This window comes from Anarrhichthys ocellatus, unplaced genomic scaffold, assembly GCF_004355925.1.
Source record: "Anarrhichthys ocellatus isolate YVR2014 unplaced genomic scaffold, GSC_Weel_1.0 scaffold19, whole genome shotgun sequence".
In the NCBI taxonomy this organism is placed as follows: Eukaryota; Metazoa; Chordata; class Actinopteri; order Perciformes; family Anarhichadidae; genus Anarrhichthys; species Anarrhichthys ocellatus.
In genome coordinates this window covers 230,839-252,308 of record NW_022280049.1, presented here as the reverse complement: position 1 = coordinate 252,308, position 21,470 = coordinate 230,839, and the positions used below count along the sequence as shown (strand labels likewise).

General features: G+C 41.3%; 1 protein-coding gene across 3 annotated transcripts in view; it reads right to left on the bottom strand.

Annotated features, from left to right (window-relative positions):
- Positions 1-17,538, bottom strand: part of spock1 (SPARC (osteonectin), cwcv and kazal like domains proteoglycan 1) — an 83,824-nt gene extending 66,286 nt beyond the window's left edge. For 2 of the 3 annotated variants that reach the window (XM_031857763.1, XM_031857765.1), the window contains exons 1-2: positions 17,344-17,538; positions 16,658-16,795 (exon numbers count right to left, since the gene is read on the bottom strand). In XM_031857763.1, the coding sequence (XP_031713623.1) occupies positions 16,658-16,792 (135 nt within the window). In that variant the 5' untranslated portion in view covers positions 16,793-16,795; positions 17,344-17,538. The remainder of the gene's footprint in view (positions 1-16,657; positions 16,796-17,343) is intronic. The other variant, XM_031857764.1, reaches the window with a different exon arrangement.
- Positions 17,539-21,470: the final 3,932 nt, after the last annotated feature.

The window sequence follows — 21,470 nt, the reverse complement described above, 5'->3', positions numbered from 1 at the left end:
TAATAGAGCAATTATATATATATAAAAAAGAGAATGATATAATAGAAAAGGCAGTGACAGGCAGACACAAAACTGGGAATGGAAAAAAAAAGAAAAAACACCAAAAGGTACTCAAGTGAAATAAAGGTAGAGAGTGTGAAGGAGAGGGAGGAAACATTTCTTCATGAAATATGATTGGCTGACTCCAGTGAGGTAATGACGCAGCGTGGAGACACGTAGGACAGACCACAGATCACCTCTTTTGCTCTCTGCCCCTCTCGCAGATTAATTGCCGTTCATCACAGACACACCTGGTGGTTGATTGGCAGCCTGTTTGAGGCTCGAGATCAGCACTGTTTGTTTGTCTCTGTGAAGCAGGACTCGATTCCAGCACTAATGACTTAGCTGGCTCTTCACAGATGATGCAAATAATGAAGCTGTCCTTGTCCAAACTTGAAGAAAAAAGTCCTCGAACAGAAATCACAGGCAATTCACTATTCTTTCCCTTCCTTCACCCTCTTCTTTTGCGTCTTTCCTCTCAGTCTCATTAGCCTGTTTTGATGTCTGCTCGATCACTTTCCATTGCCATCCCCTTCAGCTTTTCCTTTGTCTGACTCAATATCTCGACCTTCGTCATCTCCTCCGTCTCCTTCCTTATGTTGCTCTCCACCCTGACCTCTCCGCTCACTTTCCATTCCCCTCATTGATGTCGGGGCTGTTGACACTCCGTTTGAGAACAGAGATTAGCATTGTGTTTGTTTGTCTCTGCGAGCGCCTGGATTCATTTCTCACACTAATGACCTGGCTGGTTATTAATGGATGATAGCAGTAATGGAGCTGTCACTTTCAAAAATGATGTTTGGTTGCTCTCCTACTAAGTCCCCCTATTTCCTTCACCACTATCTCTCCCACTCCTCTGTATACTTTAGAGTACAGTAGTATATGGTCACTTCAATATTGTATTACTGTCTCTTCATTTATGTTGGACTATCAATCTCAGGGATACACACCACTAAACATACAGCTACTATACATTTATTCCTGCTGTTAACACAATACGAGCATCGTAAGCAAAGCATTACCCTCTGTACTACACTAGAGTAGAGCAGCTCTACATCATTCTAATCATCTATATTTGATTCAGGTTTATGTCAGGTAAACGTACATGAGCTTTAAAGGGGTTGTATAGCGCAAACAAAGTGCCGACATAAAGCAGCGGTATTGGAAAAGTAGGAGCTGAGTTTCAGATCACAAATCTTTCTCAAAGCTAAACGAAATTCTATTTCAAAGCAGCTAAGTAAAGAAAAATCACATTTACGTGAGCATACAGCATAATCAGAGGGAAAAGTCTATTTATATTGCATTGATTTATTTTTCAGCAAATACATTACTTCCCCATACACATAAATCAGGACTGGTTTGGGTTCAGGGTCTTACTCAGTGATGTGTGGATAAGATGAGGCGGGTATCAAACCTGTCATTGGCCAAACTACTCGACCCCCTGAGTAGCTCATTTAACCAAATTCACCTAATTTGGTATACAAACTAATATATAAGTGGGAAATTTGTAATAGATTATGATACTTTTTTGTCATGAATGTAGCAGATCTATACTAATATGCAGCAGGACTGCATGAGAAGTAGAATTGTATGCACCATCAGTCAACCGCAGCCTTGACAGCCACCACTCTATAACTTGGACATGCATCCATCCAGGCTATAAAGATAAGTGGCTCCTCTTGATGAATAAACTCTACAGCCTGCCAGTTCATATTGTGTTTCAGGGGTTTGTATTGTGCTGGTAGAACAATTTTACAAGTACGGAAACATAGAAATATGAATAAATAGAAACTCTGAAGCGCTACAGTTACTCAGTTTATCATTTCACGCCCTGTTCAAAACCCTACTAAGATTAAGACCTTAACTGGCAGGGTTCAGGAACTTTACAATGTTTATATCATATTTCAAAAGAGTATTATACAACATTAATATCTCGGTAAACTACTATGTGCTATGTAAAGATATGGTGGAGTAATGTCTGCAGAGAATGAAGTCGCTCTCCCTCTGCGTGTGTTGTAATCACACGCCTGAGCAAGATCGGATCTCACTCACATTAGGATCCAATCAGCCAGGCCACATGCCGAGGTGGCCTGGCTCGCATTGAGTCCACATCGCAGTGAGGTGTGGACAGTATGTGGGCACAATTTACAATTCATCAGATGTAGGTCTCCTTCATCTTTCCCCCCACACAGGAGTTCCTCTCCCAAGAGAGAACAAAGGGTAGAGAGGAGGAAAACACACCTAAGACCCGCTGTCTGAGTCATGCAAAGTTACTGCTGAGGAAAAACCAACATTTCCTGATATTTCTGCCTCAATATAAAACGTTTTAAATAACAAAATATTGAGGGAATTTCATTGTATGGAATTTATAGGAAAAGCAGATCTTTGTTTGCAGCTATTCTTCAATAAAACAAGTACACTAATACTGCGGGGAAGATGGGTAAGCTCCTTTGATCCTGAAATATATCCAATCACTATCCAATCAGGCAGGTCGCATTGAAGCATATTCGGATATGGCTGAGTTCTGATCTGTCGCATCTGAACTCAAAAGTGGCATTGAAAAGACAAGAGTAACCACGGCCAGAGATGAACGCTGTCAGTGGGATACACCCAGTAGGCCTGCAGTGGTAACAGGTACCGCTAGTGGAGGATTTCATCATCACAACGCAGGAGTGGTATTCACTGATTGCACCAGTTAACAGCAGTCAAACTAGAGGCCACAGAGTTTTCAGTGTCGGCGATAAAATCAAAATGCAGTGTGTGTGTGTGTGTGTGTGGAGACTCAGGGGAGAGCAGAGTACAGAGCTACAAATCTCCACTGCCACACTCAAGCCTGGAGGCCAGTACTGTAACCAAGGCTGTACCTGCTAAAACACCTACAAACACACTCATACGCTCAAAGTCGACAAATCATCTCGCCAGCGGCACAGACTTCTATGTGTGTGTGTGTGTGTGCACACTGCCTGTGTGTGTACAGTAGATGTCTATGTGTGTAGAACCCAGGTTAAAAGAAACAGCCCAAGTCCCTGCAGTCAAAATAACACACCGACCAGAAAATATGTACAAACACACACACAAACCCACTAACACTAATTACTGTGTTTAAGCCAACAAAGAAATGAACGAATAGAAATGACAGACTTACCTGTTGTAGTGAAAGAAAGTTATCAGGTAAGAAATGAAAGGAAAACAGAAAAAGAACATGTTAGCTCGCAAACGGACATTCTGCATACAGCGCTGTGTTTTCTGCACAAGCAAATGCTCACAAGAGAGAACTGTCAAAATATATCTTTCAATCCAATCACTATGTAGTACATCTTCATTCATCATCAAATAATTAAATGCAAACTGTCCACATACACACACACACACACACACACACACACACACACACAGACCAATGTATCATAAAGGATATGATCAAATGTGTGAGTGTGCCCTGGAAAAAGATGTAGCCAAAGTTAAATCGGACCACAACCTGCCGTACCAGAATTTCCGTTGCCTCTGTTGATAACATCGGCAGTCTAGGAAATGTATATTCCAAACACAAAAGCACACACATGTACTGTACCGCACCTTCACAAAATGTTTACTTATACTTTGACCTTCGCTGCAAAAGTATGAAACTAGGCCAGCTATAAAATCTGAGTCAGGAATATTGCTGTCTGGCCAATTCCTGCTCCCTTGCTGAGTGTCCTTGATAAACTGGGACGGGGGAGGAAGCGTACGAGAAGTGAATAAGGCACATACATAAACACTCACGCACACACAGAGCAGTCATTCCGACTTTTAAAATTTGAGACACATAAAACATATTTCGTTGCTTAATTTGTAGGAATATAAGTAAGATGCAACCTGATGACACGGAATACGTCTGTCTGGCATTGTGGTGGTGCTATCAAAATCCAGCTTTAACCAAAGCCAATATCCGATTGGCTGGGTTTGATTATTGATGACCAACCCTTACCCTCACACAACTAGCCTCCCCAGGGATCCTACAGTGCAAGGTATTGCAGTTCTTGTGTCCCAGGAAGTGAAACAACTCAAGCGCGGCTTGATAAAAAGGTGCATTCACTGGAAGTGAAAAAGAGTTGGATGGTATTTTCTGTTTTCATCTCAGTGGCAAAGCGCTCCCCATGAAATATTTCAGTAATAAAAGTAAAAACACATGCAAGTAAGGGGTCATGAACATTTCATTTGAGTGTGTGTGCGTGTGTGTGTGTGTGCACGTGTGCACCAGGGTGGATTATTATCACAGCAAATGCAAGTCATTTACAGTGTTGATTACTTAAAATCAAATCAACTGAAGATCATTAAACAGACCACTTAGAGTTTATGAAATGTCAGCTTGTTTATATTGTGTATTAGGTTTATTAATGCAACTGCGTGTGTGTGTGTGTGTGTGCGTGTGTGTGTGTGTGTGTACCCTTAATGCTTGTGTTCAAATTAAAGCCCGACCAATACTAGATTTTAGCTAAAGATCTATTGGCCAATGTTTGCTTTTAACATTATCACAAAACATAAAGATATTTTGGCAAAGATCCCTCAAATTTTACAGTTTAACAATTAACTTTATGAGCAAAGTGTACAATTACAGAAAATACAGGATAAGAGCTTATTTGAAAAAATAAACATAACTGAATAATAGAGTATAATAAAGAATGAATAAAGTATGCACAATAAACATTCAAGTTAATTGCTATATAACATTAAAAGGATACATTTCAAATTGTTGTGTGCCTTAAAACAACACCTGCAACCCCATACAGTATGTACATTGGAAGAGTCATTGTTTGCTGTGGATTTTGTTCACTACCCGACACACCCGGCCGCCATTAAGCATCTGTGCCCCTTGTTTTTGTGGCGTGTCCCGCACGGCAAGTTGAATTGATGGGTGTTTAGCTTAAGCAATCAGTGCACGAGAAGTAGGGCTGGTCAATACATCCATATTACATCAATATCGTGACATGAGACTATCGATATCGTCTTCAATTTTGGATATCGTTATATCGTACCTGTGTTAAGCAGTCAGGTAAACTATCTGCCTGTGACTATACAATATCAGTCGGTCTACTGCACCTCAAATAAAAGGTTCTGGCAAAATGAATCCCATAATGGCAACAATTAAAATGGTGCCAAGCAAAGTGAAGCTCTGTCTGCTAGTATTCAGGAATGGACCAGATTTATGATAAAAGAAGCTCCAAGTATTGATCTGCAGCATCCCAGCTCACCTTATTAACCAACTCAAAATCCATGAGGAAGTCACTGGGAACATGCCAAAAACATGCCCAAACACTGGTGCGTTCAAGTTTAGAAGTGTACACACACACACACACACACACACACACACACACACACAAACAAAGAGGCAGACAGAGAGTAGAGGGGAGGTTTAAAGAGAGGGGCCTTATTCCATGTGCGCTGCTGAATGTGTGACTCATTCAAATGCGATTGAAGCTGCAGCTCAGAGGATGACTCAGTTGAGTTTAATTAAAGCTGTCAAACAATTCTTGTGTCATCCTCCAACATGCATATGCATAAATATATTCGTTTTCCCACCCACACCCATCTCCCAACGTGTCTCTCTCCCATCCATTGAAGTCTGACATTTGCATAATCAATCTCCCTTTATTCATCTAGAAAACATGACCAGCCTTTGGCTTCACTATTCTTCCCATGTCTTTCCCCCTCCCACTGCTCGATCACTGGGACAGCCGTTGTCAACACATATGACGTGCCTGCATCAACACAACCGTACAGGAATGGGAGCTGGAGAGAGGGAGGAGAGGGGTGAGGGAGTACAGAAAATGAGGGAGGTGAGTCCATCGCTCTGGTTGTTATTAAGTGGGAGAGTTTCCAGTCATCAGAAAACAAGACCTGCTGAGCACCAGACCTCAGTCCCTTTTACCACAAAGATGAAAAAAGGATCTGTTTTACTGCTCAATCTCATGTCTACGTACAGCTCCACCACATACATATCAGGGCTGGTGAACTCGTGCTGCGGTGACAGGGATCAGGTGAAGTCTGGATATTGATGTGTAAGATGACATTACGACTTATATTGATTGTTATACAGTCTGATTTTGTCACTCTTCTGTAGCTGGACCTCCTCTGTGCCAACACAGACGTCTTACTAATATGAGACTCATGGTGACCAAGCAGTGCTCTCAGTTTGATATCTTTCTGCTGAAGCAATATCATTTAAATATGTGCTGTTGATCTCATTTTGTTTTGGATGACAGCACATAGAGATTGAGTTGGCAAGAGTTTTCTGAGATATTTATTCAAGAACAGAATCAAGTATTTCACCCTTTAGTAAGTGCCGAAAGATTGATTGGTAATGAAAGACAAGTCTTTAGGTACTTTAGGCCATGTCTGAGTGCTGTTTGGTCTCATGACATTACCGGGCATCATTCACAGTCAACTCATTTACTTGCTGGTATCGTCCATTCACCTCGTAGCACAGCATCCCATGATGACACATTACAAACTCAAGCACATCCCAGACAGGGATCATCTTGTTTGTGTAATTGCCAAGAGTTGTTGATTCAAGTTGCCATATTCCTAGACCAGTCAACAGTTTTTTTTTTTTTTTGCATCTACAAACCTACACGTATGTGGTGTAGATGTAATAGTTTCATTGGGAAAAAATTGTGTGGAATTCATAAGTCAACATCCCAGTTTTGTCCAGTAAATGACTGTGATATTTCAGTTTATTCAATTCGATTCAAAGTAGTAAACAGCTTTGTTAAAAGGTGCTTCAGGTACAAATACTGGTAGAAGTATCTTATCTGATTTTATTCAATGCAACCTTGTCGATTCATTTAACTATTTGAATCAATGGTGGTGTGCTGTATCCTTCTTAAAATGAATGAAAGTCACTGTAACACCTCATACTCAACTTAGTTCCATTTCTTCCAGCCAGGTACGCAGTCATCTATAACTACTCCTCTAACTATATCTACACTACAAATACTATTATAAATTAAAAATCACCTAATTACTTTTAAGTTAAATTTTCCATTTTGGAACCTCTATGTGTCCAAACCTAAATAGGATACAACAGATAAAAACACCATCTGGCTTAAATCTGATTACACGTGTCTCCGTGGATTTGAAAGTTAGGCTGAAACTGGACGTCCAGCCAGCTGTTACTCTGACAACACTGTGGCATCTGACTGGTTGCGTATAGTGCCAGCGTAGAAGGGTGTGAAGTTGGCAGTGACGGGCTAAAACTAACTTCAATACCACCACCGTCGGCCCGATCGGCAGCAGTCCATCTATCTGAGGGGTTAAAGTGGAGCATTGTGTCCGATGCTGTTTTTAATCCACTTCTCATTTCTGACACAGAGCTGAAATAACTCACTCATCCCACACTGACAGCAGAAGCACACTAACAGAGGGACCAACAACAAATGGTTCTTCAGTATTAAGAGTGGACAACAACAACATGGTGCTGACATAATTACTGGATTACAGCTGGAGGACTCATGTAAATAATGTTCGTTCCCCTGCCACCCTTAGAGGACATGCATTACAAAAGAGGACATTGAATGTAATTGTAATATATATATTTTTGTGGCTATGTTGGCCAGTCGGTTGTTCGGTTGGTCAGTCACTTTGGTCCACACTGATAGATATGAACTGTTCAAGAGATCACCATAAAATGTAGTATCGACATTCATGCACCTCTCATTGCAATAGACAGAATTAAACGAAGGATGTTGTACTAATATGATATACATCTTAGACCAGTAGACCTTGAGAAACCCTAATAAACAGCTGTTCACTGGAAGCAAGAGACAGTTCAGTTTCACTTAGTCTTTGGAAAAACTAACACTGTCTAACTACATTACCCAGAGGCCTATTGGTTTATGTGTCCACACACACATACATGCAGAGACTCCACGAATTAATATGCAGTATTCATTCAACGCCTCAGGGTTCAACTATTCATTGCCATTACCGACAATTCCCAAGAGAGTGCACCACCGGGGAGTTACTCCAGAAAACTACAAAATGATGCAGTGAGGAATACGGAAGAGCACTTTAAGCTACAGAAGGAGGAGCAGATCTGCCACATCTTTGTGTCAATCTCTCCCTCCCTTCCTCTCTCTCGCTCTCCTCCACTCTCCCAGGAGCCTCACACGAGCTGCAGTAGCAGACACCTCCTGAATTATTGAAGCAGACAAGACATCTCTCAAACTCACACACACACACACACACACAAACAATAACTGTATCCCTGCCCTCAGGGGGGAAATTAGATAATGACCAATTCAATCTGACATGGTTTTAGAGACCATAAACATTAGAGTGAGAGGAAGCGAGGGAGGAGGGAGAGATGCTGACACTGATCGAAAGGAGGGCTGGGGAGGTGTGAAAAAGAGAAACAGACTGCCCATGATTTATTCCACACAGGGACACTCAGGGGTGGGAAGGCTACTTTCAAATGTAATCTGTGCAAGACTTGTCAGTAAAATACGCTGCATTATATAATGGATTAGGCTACCTCAGAAACACAATATGTAGCCCAACTATTTATTCCAAAGAACATGTAATTTAACTGTCGTTTGTTTGATCATCTGCATCAGCTATTATGACGGACAAAGCAATGATTGCGTCCATCATCTCAGTTAAAACTACTGTGATTATAGAAAACAAGGGGGAGGCAAACACATACTGTACAATCAATCAAAGCATGAAGCTGCTTTATAAATCACAAGATATACTCTGATTACATGATATTAGAAAGAGGAAAATGTTGGACCAGAGTGTGCTACAACACCTGCAAGATATAAAAGATTATTAGGACTAAAAAATAAATTCAACAATTCTGATAAATGTGTGTCTGTGTCTCATGTTCCCACTGATATTTTAGTTGTTTTTTTTAATTGGATAGGTTTCCATGCCATTTGGTACGGACATTCATGGTCTCCAGAGGATTAATTGTTATTACTTTGATCTCCTTCCATATAGCATCATCGCCAGGTCAAAATGAGAATTTGTCCAATTCTTTGGTTCATGACCTGCAAAACTTATGACTATTCCATGAGCCTCAGCTGTACTTTGTTTTTAGTGCTAATTACAAAATGTTAGCAGAATAACATGCTAAGATGGAGAACTTGTTAAGCATCATACCTGCTAAATTTCGGCATGTAGCATGGTCATCGTGAGCACGTTAATGTGCTGAAATGAAATGAAATCTAAAACGACTGCATTCCATTTCGGTGAGCTACGGGGAAGGTTGGTAAGGTTGATGGAACTGAGGCATCGTTGAGATTAGTTTCACCTGTGTTTTTCTTTACCACGAGTTAAAACTTCAGGTCTATACTATCACTGTGCCAAAGTAACAAGCGCGCAAATAAGGCTGCTATGACTCATTTCCACTCATTTCAACATATAAAACAGATTACAAAAAGACAAATCATACACTGAAGTATGAAGAGATGTAGAGGAAGCCAAACCCTGAGGAAGAAACATCTGATCATAGCACAGTCGGGGTGACAGCTTCATTAATGGCAAAGGCAACAGAAACACAAAGACATGCAAAACTATTCTGACATATAGAGTATAGGTCTATTTTTGATCTGACACACAGATGATGATCAAAACAACTTAATATGCATGAAACTATACGCACAATTCTATACACACACACACACACACACTTCAAAACCAGCTGCTACAGATGTGAGTTAAAACCCACTGTATCACAGACATATCTTGACAGAAAGATTTCTGCCAGTCATTGGTATTGTGTAAAAACAACTGCAGACATCCATGAAAATGAAATATAGTGAAAATGAAGTGAAGGCAGCTTGAAGCCATATGGATCCCTATGCATGCAGGGTAATGGCATATTACACTGGAAATTATATTGAGAGTGAATCTGTTTTAGTGCTGAAATGATTAATCGAATAATCAGTCAGACAACTGACAGAAAATTAGTCATAAGTCACCTTTGCCTCTTTTTCACCATTTTTGACTCTCTGTCTACTAAATGGTTAATCAATAAATGTTTAAAAAGTCAACGTATGAATTAATGATCATTAGTTGCAGGCCCATTGGAGTTATGATGATGGTGTGCATTGATATTAGCTTCCTTAACAAAATGTATCTCAACACATGAACAAAGCATACTGTAGGTGTGGGTGAGCCATGTGGATAAAATCCTCGGCCATGCTGTAATTTAGCATGTTAGCCTGCTAACATTTGCTAATAAGCTTTAAAAAACAACAGCACAGCTGAGGCTGAATGTGTTTAGTATTGCAGGTATTCGGTCATAAACCAAAGCTTTGATATGCTTAATATGAATATTGGTTCGGTATGTGCAGCATAAGGGATCCAATGCAACTCCTCTTCTAGGAATGGAAATAGGATTTTCTACACATTTTCTACACTTTAATGTAGTGATAACAGTGGCATTATGTTTGAAAAATATCTACTTTCTAATAGAATATAGCTAAGACATCCAAATACAAAAGTAGTGGCAGAGTACATCAGGTTTTCCCCCCATGGTCTGAGGGTGGTTTCTGTCTAAATCTTTAAACATCAGCAGCAAATCAGACAGCCTCTCTTCAAAAGAATCAACGGCTAAGCAGGAGCGCTTCATATCAGCGCCAAATAGACCAGCAGAAAGACAATCCCCACAGAGAGAGAGAGGGGGGAGTTTGAAGGGGCTGCCATGAGAAAGCTGACTGAAGCACACACACATCCATGTTTTATTGATGATGGATTCCACATTTCTCCCATCCTTCCATCCTCTGTCCGTCCATCTGTTCTGCCCGCAGTGTTGATAGGCTTCACATGAAAGCTCCTCCTCTTCCACTCTTCTCCTACCATCTCGCTTTTTTCCCCATTTCCTCTTTCTTATCGTCAGCCAATATTACACTGGCAATCCTTTAGCTTCCATGCTTTGTCTGTCTCTCTCTGTTCTATCCTCCAACACACTCACACACTCACATACACACACACACACACAGTCAAAACCTAATTATCCTGGTCATAGGGGACAGTGACCTCTGTCTAGCCTGTGACCGAATTGTCCTCCAAATGTTAGTGTGTGTGTGCTCCTGCATATGTGTGTATGTGTGTGGGTGTTCCCGCCTCTTCACACACTTATTGATTATATCAAGGCTCCAATCAGGGTTACCAGGCCCAGTAAATTTACTGATCGATCTCTCCAAGAGCCTCAGGGTGGATGGGAAGCTGTGTGTGTGTGGGTGTGTGTGTGTGTGTGTATGTGTGTGGTGAGCATTCGAACACATGCAGAGACAGCAGCTGGAGAGAGATGTGCAAATGTTCCACGAGTCAGTTTAAAGGGGTACTACATGACAAGGAAGACTCTTCTTGAACACAGAGATTAGGATCAGCATTTCCTCCCTTGATATCAATAGCTCTTCAGTCAGAAGTATGCATGCAGAAGGAAAGCACGGCAAAGGAAGAGGCATGAAAGGAGAAAAAGGTTTATTTCGAAGGACACTGTTTCATCAGGAGTTAGTAGAGTATAAAACGAGAGAGAGAGAGAAGAGCCAGGAGAGAGAGGAGGTGCTAAACGGTCTGAAGAGAAGGTAGAGAGGCAGCTTAAGAGGAGAAAGAGAAATGTAGGGCAGAGCAAAGGAGAGATAAGAAAGAATGACAGGTGTTCACCCAGGACTTTGTTTAATTGACGGGAATACTGTATGTCTGCAGGTAGAATTATTCACTCAGAGGGTGTGTGTGTGTGTGTGTGTGTGTGTGTGAGAGAGAGAGAAGGTGAAGGTGACTCCAGGGTTTGTCTCGTCTAAGCTGCTCTCTCTAAACCGCACCCCGCCCCTCCCCCTCCGCTGCACAATCAGGACACACGCATACACACCAGGGTGCAAACATAGCCATAGCAGAAGAGGAGCAGTTCATTTGGATGCAGTGGGAAAGCTCCCAGGTGTGAATGTGTTCACCGTGTGTCAGAGCGGGGCTGAAAAAAGAACATGCAAGCACAGCAAAACCCTCTCCTCTGTAGATGGAAGAGGGGAAAAAAAACATGTAATGCAAGCTACTACACCGACCAGCTTTGCAATGAAAAAATAATAGTGTCACTGAGGCTGAGTCCATTGCACACACACACACATGCACACACACAGTTGACACACTATTTTGATAAAGAGCGACAGCGGGGGTCGGTGACTGGCAGCTCCAAGTCGACTTGGAAAAGTAAATACTAAAGATAAAAGATGACAAAATTTAATTGTCACCATGAGACTGAGCCGAGACAGGCCGCTGGCTCTCACACACATAGTCACAATGCAACCACGCAAACACATACATGGTGGTTTGTAGCTGTCTGAGATTTGTCAGCCTAACACCAGGTCCGCCAGCTAATGAACAGAGAGTCTGGGGGTGGCATGCACTTACACAAATATATGAGGAAATATGCAGCACGCATCCGATGTGCCTCGCTAATAAGATTTAGTGCATTGCTGCAAACCTGACAGCATGCGGGGCAGGGTGGAAGACAGGATTTCGGTAGGAAAGGAGAGGAAAGGAGGGGAAGGAGGACAGAGATGAGAAACGACTCTTTTAGAAGAATCAAACAACAGGCTCCGAAGAGTGCAAACAACTCTTCCTCCTCCTGAAGATTAAAGTGGGTCTGCCTGGATGGCAATGACAGCCATTCTGTCACTGTTTGCAGAGAGAGATTCTGATAAGACACAACAGGAGAGAAGATTATAGAACACAAGACATCCCGAGACGACACGAGGGCGGGGCGTTTGTCGAAATTAAGATTAAAATCGACAAAAATCTGATTAAAGAACGAGTTAACATTCTGTCAATCTGACCAGGCATTCAAAGACAAACGTTCTGTGTTTTCGGTAAAACGGACACATTTAGGTCGGTGCCCAAAAACACCCCCAATAATAGGCCCGCTCGGGGCAGAATAGCAGAACTGGCTTGAACCGGCCAGCTCAGCAATACACCGACCATAATACGTGCAGTATTATCTGATAGACTTCACTGCTGTGTAAAAAGCCATTACACCGGGGTTTTTTTTTTAAACTGCTGTTCTCCAACCTTTTAACAAACGCTCCAATAGTTTGGCTCCAAATGATCAGTATTTCCTCTTTCCAATGCAGAGACCACAAAAGATTCAAGTGAACGGTTTTAACTCGAAAGGTGAGCAAGGTAAAACAACTAGGTATATCATTTAGAAATAGTGAATGACTGTAATTATCAACTAAAAATGTGTCCGTAAGGACGCTTCAGGAAAAGCGTCCTCAGGCTCAACTCAACTAACAAATATACTGACTGTAAATCTGTCTGAGGAGAGCACAAATGCGTTACCAGCACCATAAAGAGACGGTGTGGAAAGCACTGTAGTTACACGTTTCATGCACCAGTCTCAACCCTGCATGCTGGTGTTACCAGATTTATATTGGGAAATGAGCTATTTTGTTTTACTGCTGCTGCTTCTACCACTGACCAGACTACTCTGATGTAGCCAACGACACGAGGCAGCGGCAGGCTTACAGCAAAGTTGACCCTGCTTGAAACAGAAACACAGTCGAACTCAGCGCCGCGTACGAATGTGTGTATATTTAATGCAGCTATACTTCATTTGCATATACGATCATGAAAGTTAAAGTGGTGATTGTAACCTAAGGACAAAGAAAATACTGTTGGCTTAACTTACAACAAGTGATTTGGCCAAAGAGCAACAAACGTGGTCAAGTAAATTCAAAGATTAAGAAACCATTGAATTGGTCAAAAAGCATTTAGATCATCCAACATGCTGAAGACGCTCTGTAGCACACTAGAAACAAAGGCACTGCACTAGAAACATGAAATAAGACACTTTTCCACAAGACAACTCAACTAATCAGAATCAGACTGACTCAGCCAGCAAGCCTGTCCACACACGTCAGCCTGAAGCCAACACACTGTGTCATTTATCCACAAATGTGTCATTTGTGTTTCGACAAACCAGGTGAAGGTCCTGTCTGCATTAAGTATACAAGTAAGTAACAAAGACGTTGGCTTTGTTTTGATTGAAGAAAAAATGTATTTGAACGGACAAAATGTGATGGTAATAAAGGATGTTTTTCTTTTATTTCTTCTCCATGTCCTTCGTAGGTTGGAGTTGACTAGAATTACTGTCTGTCTGCATTACAGTCCTGTTGGTAGGAATGTGCCTCGCAAAAGAAAACAAATCAAATCCTATTTTCCTTGTTTCCAAGACAAGCCACCTGAACTTTGACTGTTTAACTATTGCACCAGCTCCCCTGCCAACAAATGGACGCTTATACTGTACATTATGCAGGAGGGAGCAAGTGGCTCATCAGGGATGCAGAGTGAAACATGGCAGGCAGGGGAGAACACCGGAGAGGGGGAGTCACGGGTGAGGGCAGATGGAGAGGGGGGGAGATAAAGAGGGTTATGGTTGAGGAAGCACAGGGTCATTCACAGCTCTGGAGACAGGGGAAGAAAACGAGTGAAAGAGAGAAGCGTGGAAGAAAAATATGTAGTTCATGACCCGATGAGAATTAAGAGGAGGGGGGTGAGATTGATTGACTGGCTGACGGATAGACAAGAAGGATTGTTACAAAACATACTGTGCTTCCCATGTTCAGGATGGAAAGGATCTTAAAGGAATAACATCTGGTTTCAAATGATGACATCAAATCAACATAGTTTCTTAGTTTTCATAATCAAGCTTCTTTTCCATGTATATAATGTATGTACACATTTATACCAAAGTTCCCGAAAATCTCGCTGTTAAAGATTTAAGACCCCCCTGAGTGAATACTCCCCTGCAGACAGACTTGCTGAAAGCGAGGTAAATACGCTAGCTCACCACTGTATTCTGTCATTTCAAGTCATATTCCATTGGTATTCTTTGTAAACGTGGGTCGTTGCATCAGTCACATTGTGGGATATTGGTCCTAAATTTTCAGAATTTCAAAGCAGCCTGTTTTTTGTCACCACAACTCTTAAAAAAAAGCCATCATGGATATTACGATTTCAGACCACGATTGACGACCATGGGGTTCACATGGAATTTCTTGCATTGTAAACTTTCATCTGGGAAAAATTGCACTTCATAAAAGGGGCCTTTGAACACATCATGATAACATCTACCGTACCTTAAGATCAGGCTTTCCTCCTAAGATTGTTGCAAGAATGCTTGTTTTGCAGTTTGCCATTGACTCATACAGAACCACATTTTCCTAATTTTCCTTCCTCCCGTCCTTCGCCCTCCACTGACAGTTTCCTGTTGATGAGTTACACTTGCACATGAGACCACGCAGAGGAATAAAAAGTGGGCAACAGTGTACGCTCACACACACACACACACACTCACACACAATGCAGGTAGAATATTTAAACCCAGGACCGCATGTTTTTATGGCTGCACCATTCCATCAAATATAAATACTCTGGATGTCTTGCGCATCATTTTTTACACACTTCCCCACAAAATTCACCCCGATACATTAGCTATCTTTGAAAATGTGTGGGTTTGAACAATGTGTCTGCGCAGCAACCGGCAGAATATGTGCTTTAGTTCTTTTTTTTTCTCACAATAATTAGACCTACACGTTGGCGTCGCTGCAGAGAATCATGCCTAGACTTCAGATTGACTCTCAGCAAATGTATACGAAGCCCCGACTGTATTCACTAAGTTCTTCTTCAGTCAAAGGTTATTCAGAGCATTTGATAGATGCTTTAACCATAGCAACCAAGGTTTCAAACCAAATCTCAGACAATCATGGCGGTTTATACAAGAGTGACACACAAATGTCTTTGCATCAATATGTGTCTGTATTGACTCGGCAGAACATTGATTCAGCTGGCAAACAGTCAACAGAACAGCTAATATAGCAACTTCTGAGATGTCCTCCACGTTATGCCGGATATCCCTGAATAAACGAGTCTTGATGATTCACCATAATTTACATCTGAACTACACAGACACAGCCACACATTGCTCCTGTGTAGACTATAGACTTTTACATGTAGGCCTACTTTATGTTATATTTCTGAGAAAGCATTCAGAGGAGGCAGAAACACCATACATAAACCATTACTGCAGAGGCTGTTGTGTATGTTATGAAATGCCACTGGACTCATAGCTGTATAATAAGTCACAGACTCTCCTTTTTCTGATTCTGACTGAAAGAGATGATAAAATTATCAGTTATAAAATCCCAGTGTTACAGTAAGACTTGTAAGTGGAATGAAAAGATAATATTTCATATTGTCAACATTGGCAAGTAAAAACAAATCATAAGCTATGCTTTCTGTTTTCTATTTGTTCAATCATATGCAGAAGTCTGATGTTCTCAGTCTATGAGGCTGCTTCTCTTTCAACCAGGATCTGAACCTGCTGAGTTACTACAAGGTGGATTAAGCCTGCTGGCAAGTCCTCAAGTACTCATAGGGGGTATCGAGGGCGTAGTGTGCTCTCTCTCTCTCTCTCTCTCTCTCTCTCTCTCTCTCTCTCTCTCTCTCTCTCTCTCTCTCTCTCAGTGTGTGTTTCTCTCTCACACACACACACACACACACACACACACAAACACACAAGGTAGCTAATCATGGTGCCCTTTTTGGCTGGATGTTGTTTCTCTCAGTTCAAACTCACATCTCTGAATCTGTTCCAGGATTTGTCCTTGTTGTACTGAGCCACGGTGCTCAGCCATTTGTCGTTACTGTTACCGGAGACCGTCGTTTCTCTGCTCAGCAAAAGAGCCACGACAGGTAGCAGAAAGAAGAGCATCTTCTGAAAGCAGAGAGAGAAAGAGAAAGAGAGACAGAGGGGCATGAGACGGTATGCCATTCAGAGTGATAAAACTGACACAGAGGATGAGGATGCAGCAAAGTGTCAGAGGAGCAGAATGAAGTGAGACAGAGCACTTTACAGGACACAGAACTCTCATATTGTGACGCATAGTGGGTTAGAACGTCACAATGGAACGTCAAAAGCAGCTGAAAGAAACACAGTTGTGGCGTGGCCATATAGAGTGCTCATTTCATCAAATTGCTGATCCTTCTCCTAATCGGATTATAAACATTGGAGAGTTGTCACCGCGGCAGATGGGGCAACGCGAACGACAGCTTCCCCTCCGCCAATTTAAAAAGCAATTAGCGGCGTCAACACTATTGGCGCCCCCCCAAAGAGCTTTGTCTTTGGCTCTCATCTGCTTTCTACTTCGTCCAACAGCAGCAGCACCATGAAAGTCGACAACTACTCACTTTAATTTCCAGTTTTATAATTCTTTGACAAAAAAAAATAAAAAAGCACGCACTAAGAGCCAGCACCTAACCTACCTGGAATAGTTCGTTGATGTCCAATTTGTCGATTCCCGGGGGGAAATAAGTCCACGGTCCCGGGCACTCCGGTGGCACCCGACTGTTAGGATAGACGTCAAAAAGGGAGCTGCGTGGATGAGCGTACCGGGAGCTTTCTCCTCCTCCTCAGTCACTAAACACCGCCTCTCTCTCTCTCTCTCTCCCTCCTTGTCCCTCTCTCTCTTTCTCTCTCTTTCTCTCCCTCTCTGTCCAATACGCACTCACCGTGTCATTGATTTTCAGCAGGGGGATTTTTTTATGTTCACACCAGAGCGCGAGCAGGATTTAAGAGCCGTGTCGCAGCGCTGTTCCGGGGTGTACAAACACAAATTTCATTTTAGTCACGCGCCTCTGTTGTGGAATTCGAGCTCGTGTCCACTATAGTAAATACAAAAATACAATTACGATACATAAACCGTAAAAATCGGCGCTGTGTTGGCGCTTGAAACGTCTCCAGTTCCAGTCCCCACAGCGGACGGGCTGATACGCTTTTTAGCACCACGGAGTTTAGGCCACACGAAACGCTCTTTTTTTAAATGAAAAGAAAATTCATAAATGGGCCATGTAACTAGGGCGTTCATTTTAGGGGAATATTACGATATATGTTTAAATATTTAATCTGCAACTCTGCTGAGTCTCTCTCTGGCTTTTCTTCGCTTTGGTAAAACTCTTGTTTCTCTTTTTCTGCCTCTCTTTGTATGATGTGTGTGTGTGTGTGTGTGTGTGTGTGTGTGTGTGTGTGTGTGTGTGGAGTTTGGCGAGAAATGTGTGTCTGTGTTGGGTTATATTGTCAGTAGACGCATCCCCCTCCATGTGGTTCAGTTCCAGCCTGTTTTATTGACTAGTTTGGCACAGAGGAAACCATGCAGCTCGGTACAGCTCCGTATCTCCCTCAGTTTCACATAAAATCCCATTGTATCTATTCTGGCTGACATCACAATTCTCTTTTGTAATGCTTGCACTTTTGGAAAGTATTACCAACATTAATCTAGTCGGGCACAGTAGTCAAAAGTAAGACTGTGGTTTCCTTTTTGCAAATCTGTATTCATCTTGTCCTGCTATGTTGCAAAAGTCACCGCGCTTGCAAGGAATGTTTTGTTTTCGCCAATACTGTATTGTATTTATGTAACTATATTTTATCAGGCCATTTTAATGAGTCTGGATTGTTTTGTCATCTAAAGTTCAGTGCTGTTTGAGCACTTTTTTTCCTCCAGGAAAACTAAACCTTGAGGTTATGGACCGACAGCAATGTTTCTTTTTACGTCCTGCTCTTGGTCCAGAAGCAGAGCTCATTAAAAATTAAACAGGTTAAACACAAACAAGTGTATGCAGCATTTTGCAATTATGTTTGCTGCAGTGTAGAAGTTTGAAGTCTTGTCAAGTGACCTCATCAATCTTTATTCATAAAATACTGTATTTGTTGAATTTTTGTCCACATTATGTACAGTTTTAAGCATTAATTGACAGGTGTTTTGGTGTCTGATGGGGTCTTCAAAAATACAGAAAGCAGGATTGTTCAAGCAGCCTCAGAGTTTTAATGAAGCAGTTCAACGCTGCAGATGGAGGAGCTGTTCATGGTGCTGAACGTTTTTAACCCTGCAGCTGCTGGGATTACAGTTTAGGGTACAAAATCAGTAATGTACATGTTATAAAGTTATTATTTAGTGGTTATGTGTCATTTAGAGTAGCAGCTGATGCTGAGTTAATCGGTCCGATGGATTAAGAAAGTGGTTAGTATGCAGATTCACATATATTGAGGAACTAATCATTAGATGCCGGTCATTGACATTGTGTTTAGCAGTCTGTTTTCATTCATCTTATTATTAATTTGCAGCTATATAGTTCCCAGTTTATTGTATAAGCACAGTGGAGATATTTGATCCTGATCTGCAGTGGTCTGTCTCCTCTACTGTGGTCAGTCTTTTGTGACAGATACAGAGACAAGATGAGATAAAGTGCTCCAACACCACTTAACCAAAAGCTGATCAGGGCTTGTTGTTATTGACAGACATCTGTATTGTTTAAAAAAACAGTCAATGTCTTGGAAATATACAGCAGTGACATCAAAATATTAAAGATAATGGATGGAACTTAAGGTCTGCATTATACAAGCTAATAATGATAAATAATAAAATATATCACTGTGTATATCACTGTGTCATCTTATGGGAAGTTCTGAGTAATTGGTGGAATTGGAAAGTCCAATAAGCAGCTTATGAGCTGAATGAATATGAGACACTTGATTTTGACATTTAGAGGCTTTTACAAGACATTTATACGGAGTATATGTTAATAGTTATGTTACCTGTGTTAAATGGGTACACTGACATTTACAGTAAATCTGGGTAAAGTTGAAGTATACTTGGAAATGAGGTGGAGCATTTGTCCTTCAGCTGCCGCCCAGTGGCTTAGTTACACATCTTCTTTCACATTCTAGCCTTTTAGCTAACACCTGAAATGCAAGGCATGACATTTGATGTTTACATTGTAATTGACAATTTAAAGGACTCTTAAATTCTGCTTTAGCTTACTGACAATACTGATATTAATGACAAATATACAGTATATATGGAGAAAAGAATTAAGAAAAAGAGTTGGTTACCTGATATGATGCAAGACACAGTAACATTATGTTGCACAGTGATCTGTTCACACAGTGTACAATTTAATAGTTATATTGATGGACGTGTACAGTGAGCATCAGAGATATGGGTGTTTGCTCTTTTCCTTTCAGACTTTAAATAAGCCAGATGCCATTTCTGTTTATGTATCATTTTAAACATTGTTCAATGTCATCGTGCTGTTAACACAGCTTCGTCAGAGACTCACCACTCTGAGCTTAAAGGATCCAATCCAGGCCCACTTCAGTCAGGTATTCTGGTAAAAGGAAAAGAGGGAGGGAGGAGAGAAGGAAAACAAGAATGATGAAACAAGATTAAAATTGTGTGGTTGTGTGTGTGTTTGTGTGTGTGTGAGTGTGTGTGTGTGTGTGTGTTGGAGACAGGCCAGAGAGAAGCGAGATGGGAAAGTTTGCGGGTGATTTTTGAAAGTGAGCAGTGGGGTGTGATAGACTGTTTCTTAATGAGCTATGTGTCTGTAAGTTAACGTGTGCATGAGAACTTCAGTTCCACTTGAGCGACTCCAGAGAAAAGCTCTGTCAGTCTGCCTGAGACAGGGAACATGATCATAAAGCATATCAGCCTCAGAGATGATATCTGCCTGGGCTGTCCCACTCGGCAAGGTGCAAAATGTTGCAAAATGTAGCATTTCCATCACACAACAATGCACATTTCTGCTGGGTGCTCTTGGGGGCATTCATAAATCCAATCATACATCTGACGTTCCACATAGGATGGAAATAGGAAAACCCATAGAGCATGAAACCCACCAGCAAATGGGATAAAGAGTAAAAATTTCTCAGCATCCCGATGGATGTTTATGTACACCGGGTACGTATCCTAATCAGTTCCTCATCAAGGGCTTCAGTGACAGTAAACTGAATATGTTGTTGACTTTCCCAATCTAAAAACAGGACTAATCTAGCATACAAATAATAATGGGATAGAATTCAGCATGTAAACACATTAAACACATCTGACTCTTTTAGAAACAACCCACCAATCGGCTTTGATGTTTTCCTCTGTCATTCGGGCACTACAGCATTTATATGTCATCTTTTTTCAAAGCAAAGAGATGGGTGCCTTTTTTGTCATTTCCATTGATAACTGTGTGAAAAGCTGTTTTGGAAAAGTTCTAAATGATCACAGCATTTCTTTGTTGAGCTGAAAAAGAAGTTTCAGTCTCAAAAATGAGAAGGGAGAAAATGAAAAAAATAAAAAAAATAAATAAAATATGGATATGCCCTAAATACATTGATTAAAGGGGGACGCATTGCTTGAAAAGCATGTCAGGTAGATTTGATTTTCTCTCCACTGAGACATCATTGGAGGAAGTGACACCATAACAGACAATTATAGATAGAGGACAAATTGTGAACTCATGTGAATTGTCAACATTGTCTGGCATTGCCAATGTTTTGGGCATCTGTTGGTGCTTTGAGAATATACAAATCAGGATTGTGCTGCAGGGCTGTGTGGTTTTTTGAA